Source organism: Streptopelia decaocto (assembly GCF_964273445.1).
Source record: "Streptopelia decaocto genome assembly, chromosome: 1".
Lineage (NCBI taxonomy): Eukaryota > Metazoa > Chordata > Aves > Columbiformes > Columbidae > Streptopelia > Streptopelia decaocto.
In genome coordinates, this window is record NC_138663.1 from 69670373 (window position 1) to 69689834 (window position 19462).

The 19462-nt window shown below is 37.2% G+C and overlaps 1 protein-coding gene across 2 annotated transcripts in view; it reads right to left on the bottom strand.

Moving 5' to 3' along the window:
* VWF (von Willebrand factor) overlaps window positions 1-19462 on the bottom strand; it is a 145394-nt gene that overhangs the window by 41423 nt on the left and 84509 nt on the right. For both annotated transcript variants that reach the window (XM_082043657.1, XM_082043658.1), the window contains 7 exons: window positions 16261-16404; window positions 15107-15271; window positions 13189-13232; window positions 8258-8435; window positions 4308-4528; window positions 3117-3309; window positions 2261-2602 (listed from right to left, as the gene is read on the bottom strand). In XM_082043657.1, the coding sequence (XP_081899783.1) occupies window positions 2261-2602; window positions 3117-3309; window positions 4308-4528; window positions 8258-8435; window positions 13189-13232; window positions 15107-15271; window positions 16261-16404 (1287 nt within the window). The remainder of the gene's footprint in view (window positions 1-2260; window positions 2603-3116; window positions 3310-4307; window positions 4529-8257; window positions 8436-13188; window positions 13233-15106; window positions 15272-16260; window positions 16405-19462) is intronic.

The window sequence follows — 19462 nt, forward strand, 5'->3', positions numbered from 1 at the left end:
GATACCACACATCACACATACACCCTCCCAAAAAGGACCAAGGAAAGCTCAGGCAGTGGAACTGGCATGGGATGGGGAACTGGCCCTCTTTTTATCAGATATTCCAGTGAGTATACTCATCCATCAGGGCAGAGCAGTCAGGATGGACTTGTACTGCTTGAAATGTCCCAATATGGCATGAAAAAAACCAAAATCAAACTCTACAAAAATAACACCTTTTCACTGGAATGGGGGAAGAAGAACAAGTATTCCAAAACCATACCATTGTTATTAAACATGTAGTTGTAGAGTGATTCACAGAATCACAGAATCGACTGGGTTAGAAAAGACCTCAGAGATCATCGAGTCCAACCTTTGGTCCAACTCTAGTCCATTTATTAGATCATGGCACTAAACTGAACTAGGCTGAACTGTCTATTTAGTCATTAAAGTAACCTGTATAATGTCCCTGTAATTGGCCATTTTATTTTTGGCAGTTGCACATGTGCACCTGCTTACAGTCAGAATGCTGGCAATGATGCTGTTGCCAGGACATGAACGACTGTTTTATGCAACTAGCGTTAAAATGGGCAACTCTTTGTCTATCCTTGTACATGCTCTGTAACACGATGGGAATTTGAAAACTGCAGAGTTATTAAGGTACTCTGCCGACATTCAGCCTTGGACATTATCATTTGCAAAGTCTGACTGAAGTACTAAATTTGGAAAATGTGTGGCAATGTTCTCCCTCTGTTTTCTAGGACTATACTCCAAACAGACTGTGTTGTTACTTGAAAGATTCAATCTGCAACAGTAGCATGTTCTTCAGTAACCTATCTTGGGAAGATGCTTGACACTAATTGGAGGCTCAGGGCCAAACTAACATTCATGTTCTTGACTTCCTATCCTACCATTCCCTTAGTCTGAATTAAATCATAAATAAAACCAAAATGTGTACTGAGTTTTTGTGGTATCATGTCTTTAGGATGCTGGTTCTTCACTTTCAAAATAAAAATTATCTGTGTAGCAAGAGAGAAAGAAAGCAAGACAACAAGAACTGATTAAACTGGGATATCAAGACAGTGTATGGGCAGCTAGTTGGGAAAGAAAATGCCTACAGGCATACACATTTCAGATTCTTGACTAAACCAGAAACACTATGAGTCAATATCTGAATGTCTGTAACAATCACTTCAGACAGGCTAACAGGATAAAGTGTTGAATAAGCCACCTCAAGAGTTAATTATTTGTACTTATCTATATGCTGCATTTTTTGGCAGAGCTTTGGGTATGCCTCATAAAAGGGAAGAAGAACAAATAAACAAAACAAAAACAAACAACCAAACCAAACAAACAGGAAGATAGGGAAGAACTTCTTGTGTTCGTAAGTATTTAGGGGAGTAGGCATATAAAGCAACAACCATCAGAATCTAGCACTAGCATGTTTGTCCTGCTTCTATTGGGCTTTGGGTAATTTGCAAAACTCATATCATGCTATACTGCTTTCTCACAGCACAAACGTTTCACTTCCAAAACACAACTAGAAGTAGAAACAGATTTGCAAAGCAAATTACAGCTGGTTTGATCAGTGTAGCTGACATGTATCAGCAAGAAGACGCCACAGAGAGTGGCCATTTCCCCATCTGTCACTGCAGTAGAAACTTAAAATCACACTGGTTCTTCCATCATGGTCTTAAAGGTTTACGCTTTGGTTGGAATGTGGGGAATTGCGAGACTTACAGTGAAAAGTCGTCTTTTGTGCCATTATGTTCATCTGTGACAGTGACAGGCTGGGAAGAGGTTTTACTAGTCCAAATTATGAGTTTCCCTGTCTGCCTTGCACAGATTTTTCAATGTCTCTACCAAAGCAATGATATCTGCAGCTAAAACTGTCTGGCAGAATCAGAGCAGACTCTTGGTCCAAACCTGACCCCTCAGTAGCTTGGTGGATGCAGAGTCAGGTACTGTCACATAACTGTGTTTACCTGTGCGCAGCTTTCATGATATTTTTATTTCATAGGTTATCCCTCTAGCCTTGCATAACTGTCTCATATTTTATTTGTTAGCAGTTTACCAATAAACACTTTTTCCATAGTATGCAATTAGTGGACAACAAACTAGATATCAGATGTGCGATATGACTTCTATGGGAAACATGATCTGGAACTTCTGCCCCATTACATGGTATTGAAAAATAAATATTGCACTGGTGGTCATTGTCACCATCATCACCACATAAGACAGTTTCTTTATCAGTTTTAACACAGAGTAAAACCCTTACGACAAAACTCAGGTGTCCTCCAGTCTACGCAGACCCCATTTTCCCTGCAGACATGAGCGTAGGAAGTTATCATCTCACAGGCTTCATCCTCATAGCAGCTGCTCTCTGCACAAGCCTCATAAAATATGTTGGGGGGGATTACCGCGTGGCAGTCTGCAAACCAATCAGAGAGCAGAAGGTGGCAGTAGTTTGTTGCATGCTCAGAGCATCTGTCTTCTCTCCGGATTTCACAGATCTTCCCTGGGTCTTCCACTGTCCAGTTCTGGATAAACACACTGCTGTCAGCAGTGACAGAGCCATCACGTAATGTGAAGTCATTGACGTGGTTCTGGTCACACACCCCTAGGAGGGTAAGCAAAAGGAAAATAAAAAGTCTGAATACAGTCACCAAAAATATAAACCCAGAGAAAACAGGCACGGGACAAACAGACCTGGCTGAGGCTGCTCGGTGATTGCCAAGGAGAAGAGTAATGAACTATCTACCTTATAGCTGTTATCAACAAAGACATAAAGACCCTGGATCTGGTTTCCTTTTTCCTTAGTATAGGAAATACAGGTTATGCCACAGAGATATAAGCTATACAGTAGATAGATTATACGATAGAATTAATACTCCCAGGCAGTGATACCCATCAAAAACTTTTCACCTTCACTGCAAGCATAAGTCATGGCTCTCACAGAAATGCATATGTAAGAAATGTAAGAACTCAAAGTTAAACCCTTGTCTATTTTTTTTTTTTTTAAAAAAAAAAGTCTTCTTGAAAAGATAATGTGAAATAAGTAAAATGAGAGACAATACAAATAGTAGTTCAAGCCCAAGTAGGAAGCTGTTAAAACTACTATTGTTCAAACTTACCACAAAGCCCTTGTGTTCCTGAAGAAAAGCTCTTTGAATTAAGCTTAAGAATAAACTCATTGTTTCGTGGAGTAAATGTGAGATTATGTCCAAGATGGGAGAACCTGATTTCATGCATTATTGCTCCGTAGACAGTGACTTCAAACAAGCTGCCAGAATAGGGGATATGAACCCTTTCACCACTAACAGTCACCTGTTTTCAAAAAGGCAAGATCATCACATCAATGCTAGCAAGCAGTTAAAATCAACCCAATCTTACAATTGAAATACATTTTCGCTTCACAAGTACTCAAAGATCTGACTGAATCTGGATGTAAGAAGCAGTTTTGCAAGCTGAACCTTTCTATTGAGTCTAAAAAAAGTACAGAATTAATTGACCTTCATTCTCTGTACTATATGAAAAACTCTTTCAACATTTTCCTATATGGGTGCATTTCTTAATCATCACGTATTTACAGACCAGCAATCTAACACCAGGAATTTAAAATACTGCCTACAGACCCTGGTTATTAGTAATCCTCAGTGAAACTCAAGATGGTCCATCACCATGCAGAACTGGGTGCAGGTGTTTTGATCCATCCTATTTTGCTACATGAGTTAGAAGAGATCATCTTTGCAGACTAGCCAACTGCTGTATGTCTGAGGAACCCAGAGACTGAAAAATGTGTCATATTGTATTTCAATACTTCTCTGCGTATAAAATAGATGTGATGCATACTAAATTGGCCTTTCTTCTGATGCTGAGGTCCATCTGCATACAAGGTAAGAACCAACTCCATAACTCTTCAACTAGCCAGTCATGCATAGATTTGTGAAGAACAGACTGTTCTTCCATGCACCAGATTAGAACACTGTGTAAAGGCTGCCGGCCAAAACAGGAGAATCAGCATGCAGTATGTCCTGTCTATAATCCCTGCCTTTCTGGAAGAAGTGTAAGGGAGACATTGCCAAACCCCACATTCTTGACATTGTCACACCAGCGCAACAGGGAGAACAAGAGGATAAACGTGTGAGACCCATTATGTGACTATAGATTGTATAATGAAATGGAAAAGAGTTGTTTGCTCAGAAGCCTAAGAATAGGCTGCAAGGAGAACAGAAACTGGATTAAGGGAAAAAATTTTTCCTCATAACCTGAATTCTATAATATAAGCAGACAATGCATGGATCACTTAATTGTATTTAGCTTACTGTCATGTCACTGAAGAGCTGAACAGATACACCACGATGTTTCACTTCAATGGAGTCCATACAGTTCATCTTTGGTGTTGCTCTGCATGGTCCTTCATGCAGGAGAACTTCAACATCATGTTGCACATCACGAAACAAGGTGTAGGAGCAGTTGCCAGTCAGCTTAAAATTCAGCCCATCAAAAGTGACAATATGTCGAGATGAACTTCCTATACAGACACCTGTAAATCAATGTTAAAAAAAAGAAAGCCTAATAGGCATTCATTTTCATTCCAGTTAGACGATTTCTTTACAGTCATTATGGTCATGTGGAAACAATAAAATGAATAAACTAGAAAGGTAATAAAATGCAAATTCTGCTGCAAATCCTTGACAAGAAACTTTGGTAAATACTTCATTACATGCTTTTGTTTTTTTTGTAGTATCTTTTTCTGGAGTAATTACTATTTCAAAATATTTGGATAAACTCAAAGAAAATCCCTTTGCATGAAATTTACTTGCATCAAACATGATTTATTAAGAAAATTAATGTGAAAAATAAAAGCAGGGAAAATCACTTCCCTATTTGTAGAAAAACTGTAACATAGTTATTTTTAAAATTTTGTATTGCATTTTTGTTATGGCATTGCATTTTATTCTGTACAGTATTACAATTGAAATAAAATAACACTATTTCATTCTTATCAGACACGTCACAAGTTGATACCAGTGGACTTTTTTTTTTTAATGGGAACTACGAAAAGGGCAGAGAAATAAAGTGCACAGGATAAATCAGTGGTCAACTGACAGCTCAGTGTCCTGGTCATTAGGTTATAAATACTTCCTTGTCTTCACAAACTGGAAAGCAAGGACAATTATAATCTCACAAGTATCAAAACAAAACCTGAGCAGAAAGATGCATCTAATTCATATGTTTTTGAAATCTTTGCTTAAAGAGAATAAGGACAATAAAAGCAATGTCAGATAAATATGTAGGAAGAAAATTCTCATTGTTAGTAGTTCAGCTACTTGGTTTCTAACTGAGATTTGAGAATAACCTGTTTCCCATGCATTGACTTTCAAACTCAATTTCCCAGGAAAAATAGCAAGCAGTAACTTCTGCTTAAAAAAAAAAAAAAAAAACCTAAACTAAACTAAACTAAAATAAAAAAATAAGCCTATCAAGCCTATCTTGTCTACTGTGAGGCACTGAATTATCAAGAGATACATCCCTTTGGAGCACTAGAACATTTTCAGATATTTTACTGTACCTGCTTATAAAGTTAATGTATAAACAACAATGAAGCAAGTTAGCAACAAAACAATTCTAAGGATAATAGGAATATTTTAAATTTTTTCAGAGCTGTTCTGTAGAAAAAAAAAAGTATTAATGCAGCCTGTTTGTCCATTTACACGTAATCCAAAACCACCCAGTAGCCATGAATCACACATTGGAAATCATGTTGTTATAAAATTTTTAACTAGTTCAGCAAGCAATCACGTTTATGGTGTAACTCCTGATCTCTTCTCTGAATCCAGTTATATGACATAAGAACACTTTTTCAAGCACTCCCCCTTTGCAAAAGCATTTATCATATCATCTGAACTGCCAGTCAATAATTTCCAAGTATGTTTTAGCTCTCTGAATAACTGAATACTACTCTGCTGAATCATGAGAGCAGTTAAACACGCACTGCCATGCTCCTGCAGCACAGATTGCCTGACCAGCAAAAACAGATAGATACTGGAATACACTCACCTCCTAATAAGCACCTACTTTGCTATGTCTATTTCTAAAGTTTATTTTGGCTCTGACCTCAGCACATATGGCATCAGAATTAGCCTTCCCACCAACTATGGATGTTGCTTTAGTTGATACAGCATCATCCCGGTTTTGCTAAGTAGTCATTGAAAAAAGAGTATTCTACACATGGGTAGTTGATCAACTAGATGGGGTTGAGGTTTTTTTAACTGACTCCTGTAACATAAAAAAATCTCACTACCTTTCCCTCACAAGCTGTGCCACGTTGGGAAAAGAAAAAAAAAACAGGGTATCATGGCTCATTAAATTAATAAAGAGTTAAATAATTGTTTGCTCACATTAAACAGGAGCAATCTCAAGTTAAATATGGGTCTTTTCATGATAATCAGCTAATGGTACTCATAGTAATTTTTATTTCATCCTTTCAGAAAATCTTCATAAAGACACATTTTGAATGCCAAAAGTAATGCCTTCATGTTGCTATCAATGTATTTAGGATTGATAAAATTATTATAAATGTACTTTTTATGGGTAGATATCACTAAGATTATCTTTGAAACATGACAAAATATTTATGATTATTGAACTAAAATATTTATGCTATTTTTTAAATTTTGAAATACTTATGTCAAAGCAGAAATGTTAGTTTTAAAGGGCTTAGATAATCAAATGTACATTTAGGAAATGTGAAAACTTGAAGTGTTAAAATTTTGGATGTCTAACAGTTCAGAGATCAAAATCTAGCTACCCAGCTTTGGTATTCCAAACAGTGACTTGAAGAAATTCTTCTAAAAACAGCCAGTTTGGCAAAGGATATTTTAAATTGAGATTATACATTTTAAAAAGAAGGTATATATAGGGTTCTGATTTATTTTTCAAAAGTAATCATGTTACTTTAGATGTAAGCCAGATTTTCAGAATTATGTTGGGGAGTACAGTCCTCAAAGCTGACGCAAAGCCAAAGAGATTCAGGCTCTGAACAGGATTTAAATGCTGAAACACCCACAGGTTCCTGTTTTGGACATTTCTGCCAATTTTAGCTGTAATAGCATGCAAGATTGGGCAAAAGAAATGCATTATTTTGTATAGCTACGCCCTTTAGGAGTTACTGGAGCTGATCTTTTGGATATTTAATTCAAAATAAATATCTTGACTGATTTTTATGGAAATCGAGCTTATAGCTATAGTGCATTTCCCACAGACAGGAGGTAACGCTCAGTCCCCAAACTCAGGCTGAGGTGTTCCAAAAGACACAGTGGCCAAGCCTACCCCATGTTCCCCCATGAAGTGCTCTTCCCTGTGACAGCCATGGAGTGATGCCCTGTGCCACGGTGCATGCAGCCAGACATTGCTCCTCCTTTACCCCAAACTGACACCATTTCATTGTTGTCAGAGCATATGTCTGGGCACTGAGGCAATCTGGAGGCTCCAGCTTTGGTTTTTGCTTGAAATCATCATTTTTCCTCCCTCAAGTCTTCCCTTCACATATGTGGGATTTCCCTGAAGAATCTCTCTTTTTAATAATAAATGGATCACCAGCATCAGGGCTGAATCCCTCCACCTTATAAATGTGAGTAGATGCACTTAGTTTTTGTTCCTGTCATCTAAGCCAAGGCACTAATCACACAGTGTTCACTGTTTCTGCTCAGATACTCAGTGTGAGATTTGATGAAGGCAGGAAACATTTTTGGTTGTTGTTTCTTCAACATATGTGCATGATTGAGGTCAGACCAAACCCTAAAGCCTGGAGATGGACCAAGAATACATCACTTGCTTACAGCTTGCTGAGATAAATTTCTGTTTTCTTCCATACCTCCCTCCTTCCCAGTTCACACAGCTTTGGAAATCAAGCGTGAGATTCTCTGATAAAACACTGTAGCTATGCTAATGTGAAAAATAAGTTCTCAGTGACCTCGAACTTGCAAATATCATCACACATTCCAGGCATCAGTGAGACTCTCACGCTCCTAGCTGTTTGTTTCATATAATCATAGAATGTCCTACATTGGGAAGGACACACAAGGATAATCAAGTCCAACTCCTGTCCCTGCATATGACAACTCCACTGGCATACAGCATCAATTCCTCTCACCTCGGTACACATCTTTGATGTGTACGATGGATGAGGGGCTACATTCAGCATTACACGACTGATACACATTTCAACTGATGGGGAGGGAGAGGCACACACACAAAGGTAGATACTCACATGGACACATCCATCGGCAGCCACAAGTTTCTTCAATCTTAACAGCAGGAAGGTTGCTGTGACACACTGGTTTTGGCATCCTCTCGCAGTTAATTTGGTGACTCTCCAGAACTGTGTAATCTCCTGGAAAGCATGTCACAGTGTGGCACTGGTCTGGTAATGTCCATTTATCACCAGGCTAGATAGGGAGATGTGGATATTTAACAGTTGAAAAGAATATGGGCAGAGAGGAGAAAAATGCAAAACTTGGCTGCTGTCACGATCCTACAACTAACAAGTAAAATGACCCTGAAAGCAGTGCTACTCAAACTAGCCTTGGATAATTAAATAATAAAATGAAGTGTATTAAGTACTTCAGGAGGACAAGGAAGTTTAAATCAGCAACACTATAAGAAATAGACTCTAAAATTCCAAGCAAAATATAATGTTCTAGAACAGGAGATGTTTTGTTACAGCAGAATTAAGTATCTGGTACTCCATCTGTTGTTAGCCTAGCCTTCCTACAGCACACATGGATATCATAGTCAACAAAGAATTCACCCTTAGCTTTTCTTTACATGTCAAAGCCTTTAGTTTTTATAAGCCATGAAATTATTTTAGAAAGATCTGTGAGCACAAATGGTCATGGCACAGCAGGAATTAACAATATTTGTTCCAAACTAGAAAGCCATGGAATACTCTAGGTATTTTATCCACAACTCCAAAACTTTAAAACAATTCCTCCCTTCCTGAATGGAAATTGTTCCTTTAGCAGATTAATGTTGTTAGATATACATAGTGGTTTTGTAAAATTAAAAATGAAATGTAAAATATATTCTCATCTTGTAGGATTACATACATCTAAATGACACAGAAATAGATGTAGTCACAATCTGGAATATCTCAAGTTTCATATCTGCAAAAAGCTGAGCTCTCTGGCCCCAGTTTCTCAGAGCTCCAAAGTACATAAATAGGATCAATGAATTTCAAAACTAAGTGTTCAGCCCTGAGGTCTGCATTCCCAAGAATAACCCTGAATGTGGGAAACAGCCCTTTCCAGACCTGTCTCTACAGAGGTGAGTAGAGAAGCACTACTAACAAGCAAGACAGTGATTCTATGAATTGGATGCTTGATATTCACAAGCAGTAATGTGAGGAGAAGATGATTGTTATGGAGCAAGGTCATCTCCCATTCTCCCTTTTTCAGAGTACCCATCATTCCCATGAAAAAGAAGAGGAAAGTGATAAAACACCTAAGTAACCACAACATAGTTCACAGACTATTCTTGGCGCTACTGTGCAAACCAAAAATAGTGATGTAAAAGTATTGTTCTGTATGTCTGAGCTACATTTTACCATCAAGTCTAAAAGAGAACTGCCAGATACACAGTCATAAAAATTTACACATTAAATACAAGTCAGTTTACCGGAGCTGTTCTGTACGTTTCAGGACTTTGAGAAGGCAACTTGCCCTAAAAATGGTTTAATACTATTCATGCTTGGGAGCCTAGAGGGAAGCTGTGAAAAAGTAACATGAAGATCTTTAAATATGGAAAAAATCTTTAGATAGATAGGAAGAAACTGAATGTTTTTTAATTATAGTTGTTTTGCCCACAGCTCACTGAAACACCTGGAAGGGTACATATATATCTGTAGAAGTCTGGCAAAGGACCCTCCAGTTTCCATACATATTTAATTGTTTTTATTTCACTCCTTAACAGGACATCTACTGGAAAACATCTAAGAGCTGGACAAGGAAAACAAAGCACAGCACATTAAAAAAAATACCAGTTGAAAGATCCAAAAAAGCCAAGAATCCTTGTTGCGGAGGAAAACACGGGCACTCTGAAGACAAAGAAGGCCTAAATCCCAATTGGTATCAAATCATAGGAGTGAAAAAAAAGGACAGAAAGGAAAGCAAAAGCAGAGGTTTCTAAATTGTGAAGGACAAGTCTGCTGAAACCAATGAGCCTGCCAACACAGCGGAGGAAGCCTCAGACTTCCTCTCTGATGGAGCTCTGAACCTAGACCTAGACTTGCACACATTTTCTCTTACTGTGCATCTGCAGGAGAGTGAGTCACGTACATCAAGTGGCTTCATCTGCTGGCTCCCTTTAATTTCGTCTGGGTATTGTTTGTTTGTTTGCTCTTATCTAAAGGAAGTACTGAACACTACTAGAAAAGTCATGTTACGAAAACTACTAGCTTAGGAATGTAGTTTTTACCATCATATATAGACTAGAAATGCAGAAGATTACTATACAGATCACTTCATGATGAAGTGCTACATTACAAGACAAGTACCTGCACTTCTATTACCACCTTTATGCCTGCTTAAAAGAATTAGAACAAGACTACATTAAAAAAACCAAACAAACAAACAAACAAAAAAAAAAACCACCACACATAACCTATCATAATAATTCACATATTCCATCAGCTGGCAAGTTGATTTGGCAAGTTGATTCTTTACACAGCCTGTATTTAGTACTTTTCAAACTCCTTGCCACTGGATATGATGAATACTAAAAACTTTTATGGATTCAAAGAATGACTGAACAAACACATAGAGGAGAAAACTATCCAGCAATATCAAATACAACAGACTGCCACTCATAGCTCAGGATGTCCCCAAGTCACAAACTGTTCAAGGCTAGGACAATTCAGGGAATTTTGTCTTTTCTATTTTTCCTTATGTACATTCTTATATTTTTGGCCACATAATACAGTGTCTTGGATGGCTTTTTGGCCTGCCCTAGCACATTTGTTCTTCCATCCTTCTGCTACTAACAGTGATCTTAGCCATGAATCTTCCTTCAACAGTAGAGGTAATTAAAAAAAAAAAAAAATCATATCACACTTGATATGGATAGGATTTAGGCATAGAGTTTTGATCCTGAGAACTCTGATATCCTTGCAAAATGCAACAGAACAGTTCCCACAATCTCCAGGTGCATGACAGACATCCTGCTCGGGGAACTGAGCCTCCTGCAGTAACTCTCTGAGTAACGCCTGGAATATTATGGATGTGATGTAAGAGCCTGTATTTTCTGAATTAGGAAAGAGCCTTGATCCTTCATCTCTGTGGATTTGTGGACTCTGCTGGAAGAGGGTTGCAGGCCAACAATGGCATGCTGCTGCCTGCGAGCCAGAAGAGGAATTCAGAGTGTGGGTGCTGAACACCAGAGGCAGAGCATTTCCATGGTGTCCTGTAGGCACCATCAGATGCTCAAAAACCTGCTCCAAAAGGCAATTGCTACCATGTTGGCAGTCTTCTAAAACCCATTCTTTCTGTCTGACAGAAGCAGTAACATGAAATCCTCCTAAAGGCTACCATTTGAAAGTGTGTTCATTTTTACCCAGACTGCAGACTGGTCTCTTTTCTTCCAAAAGCTTTTTAGCCAGAATGGAAATTGTGCTTTAAGTTTATCATCGAAAGAAACCTGACATGGCTGAAATTCAAGTTTAGCCTACCCAGCACTTATCTACATGTACCTGCATCTCCTTCTAGGATCTCAGAGACCTGGACACATGCAATTCAAATGAACAAATATCAAGGATCTGATTATTTTTTAATTATGGAATTTTTTCAAGTTTAGTTTTGTTTTGTGTTGTGTTTTTTGTTTTGTTTTTTCTTAATTAGATTGTCGACCTCAAAGCCTAAAAGGAGCCTATAAGAAAGATGGAGACAGACTTTTATAAGGGTGTGTTACAACAGGACAAGGGGTAATGGTTTTAAACTGGAAGAAGGGAGATTTAGGTTAGAATGAGGAAGAAATTTTTTACAATGAAAGTGGTAAAGTACTGGCACAGGTTGCCCAGAGAGGTGGTAGATGCCCCATCCCTGAAGACATTCAAGGCCAAGCTGGACAGGGCTCTGAGCAACCTGATCTAGTTGAAGATGTCCCTCCTCATTGTGGGGTGCTTGGACAAGATGACCTTTGAAGGTCCCTTCCAACCCAAACCTTTCTATGATTATATGAAAGCCACCAGGCTATATTTAGTGTCTGATCTAGCTAAAGCCTTTCTGTATTCTGACCAGCTGACTGAGGCCTAATGTATAAGACAACTTTGATATATTTCCTGTGTCTAGACAATTCATAAGCATTTCTTTATTAGTCACATCCTTCCTTACAGTCATGTCTTCACAAGGAAAAAAAATCAAAGGAATATTTTTAATGTACTGGAAATTCAAGATAAATCCTAGGGTAGAATTCATAACTGACCCCTACTAGAAAACAGATATTAATAAAAAAACAATACTAAAATTTTTCAATGCATGAAGTATCATATACACTCAAAAAACATGGCATTTCACCTGAGAAGAAAGAACTGAGCCATTTATAACATCTACATTGTTTCTTTCTTAGAGTGGATCACTTGAGAGATCAAACAAGTTTACTAAAATTTCTGAGCATTTTCTCAGAATTAATATGCTTTTCTTCAAATGAACACTAAGAGCTTTGATACTTAAGAGATGTTTTTCCCTAGAGACATGACTATCATACAATAATTATCTTCCTATAAAATTTTCATAGGGACAAGGTGCTTGTATTTTTAGGAGAAAGAGAGGGTCTGGACAGTGACATTGCCTCTCTCTATACATGCACTTTTATTTTGGCCACGTCTAGCTTTCCCAGAATTTCTTTCAATGGGAGTTGGAAATACATTTTTCTTTGTCAGGGAAGACACGCACTGTCAGAAGTTTTGGCTCTGCACTGCCTTCAGTAGTATTCAACACACTGCAAGATCAGGTGTCATTAGAGGAAGTCTCCTTTGTATGCAAAATTATCCCTTCAGTTCAAAAGCCAACATTTTCCTCTTCCAAAATAATTCTTAATACCTCATGTTGTCCAACACTTTTTGTTTCAGATTATCTATGAAGGTATTCATGGTCCTGCATGAACGTTGTCACTTGAAAGCCAGAGGGATCACCCAGGCAATATACTTACTTTCTTTCTGTTTCCATCCTCATCTATACATTCTCTGACAGGGTCTAAAAGAGAAACAGACATCTTTTAGCCATCTTACTCCCTCATGCAGCTTTTAAAGTGGTGGTCAACAAAAACAGGTTGCTTACTTAAAAAAGTGACTTAGGCTGTAAGAAGTATTTTTTTTGTTAGAATATGAGAATCCCAACCTGAAGAGTGCAGGCATTTGTCTAAAGTGTACAAGAGTAAATCAAAGAATGCATAAACCTTGTTACTGCTAACATTACCTGACTTCTGCAATGATGTTGGTCCCAAAATACCCTGTGAGCAATTTGTAGCCTGTAATTCCACATCAATCTTTGTACTGGCATACAGCTCTGCCCAGATGGTACTTAGATCATGGTTTCAGCTCTGAGGCAGGGTCCAGCCTTACTTCTGAATCATGTGATGAATTGCAAATATTTCTGGTAATTAGTAGGTAATGAAAATGTACACACCCATGAACACACATTTATTAAATGCAGAAAGATAAATACAGTGAGTAACCCCAATATAAGATTTGTTGACAGCTAGCATAAGTGTGAAAATAGCTGCAATAAGAATACTCAAATTCAGTTTCATTTCATTCAGGCATTACAGTGATAGGCAGTTTTTTATATAATCAGTTGGATGCTCACAAGGCACCCACTGAATTGCAGTTTCTATGTTTATTTGCTCTCACAATGCACCTAAGAATATATGGAAAGTAATTTCATGTAAGTATCATGGTATGACAATGTGATAAGCACGTGTTTAGGAAATTAAAACACTGACTAGCAAACTCTTTATATAGTACTATACTATACTATGCTAGCATATATATGCTACATGTTCTGTCTTTTCCAGGATAAATAATGTATTTTGAAAGCATTTTGGAAATCTTTTAAATCCTTTTAATATTATTATTTTTGGTAGACTTCCATACATAAAGTAAGAGTCCCTCCACACAAGAAATCAAACTGTATGAGTCTGGAGGGGAAAATTATACTTTACAGCTTGTAAGAAATATAAATAAAACAAAATCACAGAATATTTTTTTTTCTTTTTTAAAAAAAGAAGTTTCCCACCCCATAGGAAAGGCTTTACCATCAGCAAAAGGGAGAGCTAAATTTTTCAGATTTAGGTGTCTACTATAAGATACTATTATTGAAATTTTTGAGCATATCCTTTGTGCTGTTGGAAAAGCTGGTTATACATTTCATAAAAACACAAAACTTTCACCTCTAGTACTGATAGGTTATAGCACATATTGCAATAAGAAAATAGTTACCAGTTTCGAATTCCTACTCCCCATCCTATATCCTGGATCGATGCAATTTAGGGCAAGAAAATCATATATTTTACAGTGTGAGAAGAAGAAATGCATTTTTAAAAGCTTATTTTCAAAGAAAAGAAAGAAAATGGCAGCTGTTTAAATCTAGAAAATGGCAGCTGTTTGATGGCCTGGAGAGATTTTAAAATGCCAGAAGTGATCCCAGTGGAGACTGATCGGATATCTCTAAGCTGGACTGTGCACACTCTGCAACTTCCTCATTCTTAGTGGTACTTGGCTCTGCAAAAAAAGTCCACTTGTTTTAATGGAGATGTAAGTAAGCCCTAGTAAAGCTGGTAAAAACCTATGCAGTGACTAACAGGATGAGACAGTGGTTTGAGGTGGGGACACATAGTTGCTGTTGTAATAGAAATAACAACAATATGAGTAATAAATGTCTATATACACACAGTCCATGGAAATCAAAGAAGTAAAACACTGGCCAGAGTTGTAGCAAGTTTCCCTAGATGGAGAGCATTGCTATTGACAAATAAATGAATGTCTGCTTAAAATATATTACTTTTTCTGGTTTTGGCATTTAATATTTTTAATTTTGCTTCAGTTATGAGGCTACTATATTAGACTTACCCATGCACACTTTTTTGATAAATTCACTATTCAATGTGATCATAGTGGATAAGTCTTCAAAATTCTGAAGCTTCATGATTCTGTTAGCAGCTGATGGCCCAGTCAAAGTCCTCAGTTGCTCTTCATCATATCTGTTTCCAACTCCAATTGGAAACAGGGATACTCCTAGGAAGAGAGAAAAAAAGGTTTTAACAGGCATCACACAGAAAGAGGTCTTTGCTGTTGCATTTTTTCCATTTGCTTCTTAAAAAAAAAAAAAAAATCCAAAACAAACAAAACACCACCACCTACAACAAAAAATTGGAAAAAGTGTAAAGTTTTTTCCAGCAATGAGTTTTCATGTATTACTTGCATCACTCCATCCACATAGGCTAAAGACAATTAAGGGCAAAAATGATGATGCTTCAGTCACAGTGTTAGCTAAGATGAGCTCTATTAGTCCCAAGCATAATAAGATTGTACATGGTCAACAAAATGCAACTGCACACTCAATGACAACATCTTCACTTTTTTCAAATGTAAAAAAATCTCAGTATGTTGTTTTCTTTCTTTAGTTACCTAGCAATTGGATTATTTTCAAGCCATTTAATTAAGAAATAATAGTTGTTATTTTGTTCGTGCCTTATTTAATAGCTCCCAAAGCAATCTACAAAGGAAGTCACTGTTCCTCAGTTGAACACCTGAGGAAGCTGAGGTACAGACTACAGCCAGAAAACTTTAAAAAATGTCATGCTGCACATATTGATACTAAAAGCATATTCCTGTATAGTTCAGTGCAGAATCTGATCAAAACTTCTATTTATTATTATTGCAGTGAACCTTTCAGGAGTCACTGTACTGCAACAGTGTTGAATTTATAATATTGGATCACATTTCTGTCATCCCTGTCTGTCCACAGAAACTGGGAAAATGAAATGCCACTAATTTGTGAAGCCTATGGAAACTGTTCCACTTAAATTGCAGATTGGTCCTAAATTTAATAATAATTCAAAGGCATCTTTATCAGGCAGGTTTTGTTCAGGCCTGTTTCTTACCAGAAAATCCATATCAGTGAACTTATGTATCAGTGCCTTAATTTTTCATCCTTTGTTCTAGTGAATTACTTTAAAAGCAACAACTCTGTTTAAAAATAGTGACAGCAAAATAACATTTACTGTTCATTCTTGCAGAACGTGCAGCCGCCTCCACAGTGTCTTCTGATCTCCCTGACACGATGACTATCGCGACTTTTGATGCACTGGGTCTCCCTCCATGGGATTCTGACATTGCATTCTGAACCACAAAATCAATGGCTCTTCCTAAGAAGAAATGAAGAGATAAATACAATAGAAAAATCATAGCAGGCTATAAAATTAAATCTTACTTTATATTAGTAGGTTATATAGTACTGGAAAATACTATTCTTAAAGGACGTTTAATGTCTGCTTTATTGCTGCTACATGAAAGCAATTAAGAACCTACCAGTACTATTAATACATCCCAACACAGGAGGACAATACATAGCTCCCCAGTCTCTGAAGTAATGGAAATTTTACTACCTTTTCTTAGCCACAAGGATAAAGTTACATGCCTCTAGTAGTTACCTTTTCTGGAAGTATTATCATTGTGTCATACAAAAGGAAAGAAGATTTTGCAGAATATGTACTTATTTTCCAGTTGCAGAACAACAGTGACATCCAGTGGCTAACTGATCTGCCACTTCATACCATCCTGAATTGTGCACAGAAGTTGCTCAGCTCCCACATAAGATTTAGGCCTTTCCTAATTTGGTCAACTTTTTCTATGGCTGTGAAAACCGTATCTTGCATCCCTACTAATCAGCAACGACTCGAAATCTAGACTCAGACTAAAGCATAATAAAACTGGGTGATCAATATTATAAAAACAAAACAAAACACCAACAGCAAAAAAAACACAAAACACATGATGAAATTCTACCTTAGCAGCTACCAAATCACAAACTTGCTTAGATGCGTAGCTGCTCCCCTTTCGTTTAACATCTGTGAACACTCAGGCAAACTTTTGTTCAAAATCGTGACTTCAGCAAGAAAGCACTTTGCTAGTACTTGTATTTAGATATGTATTTGCACAAATATTTACACTAGAAATCATGATATACAGCTTTCTTAAAAGCTCCCTTGGTGTTGGAAGTTATCAGCTCAGGAAGCAGAAATGATATCGTGTGACTGATTTGACATTCAGGGCAAACAGTGAACAGTGAATAATAAATACTTGAAAGACTAGTTCCTCTGAGTAGCTGCAACAAATGTGGAGCAGAAATATGTTTGCCTGAGGACTTCACTGAAAAATTTTAAATAACGAACACATTTATAAAAACACTGCAAGTCAGATCACAGATAATTCACCAGCACACCCCCAGAATACCTTAGCACACTTGAACACTTTGCATTTCATGTCTTCTTTCATCATGTCACCCACCCCTTTTCACTGTTGGAAGCACAGATCCTTTTCCAAAGCTGCTGGAAGCATGGACAGCCTCTAGGAAGCTCACTCAGCACATGTACTATTGATAACACAGCAACAACAATTGGATATTCTACAAGGCTTTAGTTAGGATTTCAGAAATAATTTACGCCTTGGAAGAATCTAGCCTAGAATAGGTATCTGAAAAAGCCCAAATATTTCATTTGCCACAGTATTGGTTTGGAGGTGACATTCCGACCTCAAATGCTGTTGCCTCATACACCTCACAGTCCCTGACTGAAAGCCTCATATCCCCTTTCCACTTCATCCAGCCACCTCTTCTTCCCCATTTTGACTATTTCCTACTCTGAGACTTACCCTGTCTTCATGTGTCATCTCTCCACACAGATGCCCACAACTAAAGAGAAGAGCTGGGACCCACTAGGAACTGCTGCTAGGCCCTGTTAGGCTGCAGGAAGAGGATCCCCATCAATTTCTTCTCCTGTAAGCTGTCATTACCTTCAACAGCAATCTCCTGTCTAGAGAGGATCACATATTTTCCCAAGCACTAATTTTCAAACAGAAAGATGCATGCTTGTTTAAGTCCAAATGTTTTCTGTTTTGTTTTGTGTTTTTAAGTGTCAATTATGATCAGGGGGAAAAAAAAGAAAAAAAAAAAAAAAGACACAAATCAACAGAAAACTTTCAAAAATATTTAAGAGCAAAATGAGATGTTTCTCTTTGTTTCTTGCTATGCAATGATTATCTTTTATTCAGTTCTTCCAACTGCATAGATTCACTTCATTCCTATAATTTGATTTTCATTTCCACTATAATTCTGAATTCTGTTTTGTATACAAAATGAAAACACTTTTGAGGTTTTGTCCAGTTAAAACTTCAAAATTTTGGATGTTTTTGTACTTGCAACAAAATATATTTTAAAACAGTATTATTAGGTGGATGATGGCAATTCCATTACACAAACTACTATTCCTGACCAGAAAACAATAAGTAATCCCAGGTATCAACTCCTGCCCTACACAGCTGTCTCACAATCTTTGCTACAAATGGTTTTGTCTCTGTAGTTACTCTGTATGTCCAGTTACTCTGTTTGTCCAGTAGTTACTCTGTCTGTCTATAGAGGTATAAGTTAGAGGTAGAATGGCATATTAGCTATAAATAACTAAGGGATAAAACAAAATAAAGAAAATAATATTACTGTATTCCAATCCCTGAGATTGCTCCAGCATGGTCACTGTGCCAGAAAATGGACTCACTTCCCTTTTGTCCTATAAATAATTACTATTAAAAAAAAAAAGTATTTTAGGTTTTAACTTTCAAATATTTTAGGTTAAGCTTTTGTACAGTAAGAAACACAAACAATAGTTCATTCATTTGTGAAAAGTACTTGGAATTCCTAAATTCCTATGTTTGTATTTTTTTTAATGACCCTTTGACTTTTGTGCGGTTGGTGTGGCCATCAGCTGCTCCAGTTCCATTTTTTTTTTCCTATTAATTCTAAATTTTCAGAAACTTCCATACATATCTGTAAACTGGAAAATCCATTACTTTTATAATTTCTAATAAAGAAATCCAGTTTCATTGCAACAGAACCAGGGACAATTTCAAAGTCCCCAAAAAACAATTCCTCAATTTAATGTATGGAAAAATTGTTTTAGTGTACTAAGAACTCTTTGTATTTCTAGCCTAATTTTGAAGCCAGCTCTAGAGAAAGAGCCAGGTGTCTGAAGCCGGGATCAAATGAACATTTTTGTCCTGCTAGAGGGATTGAGAAGGTCCCCATCTCAAACTGGAAGATGCGATTTCTCATCTGTTTGTCGCTACATATTACCAGGGAGGGTGGTGACGTACTCCTCAGAGGCCATAATAAAAATATCGACTCCTAATAAACCAACCATCTTGAACATTTTC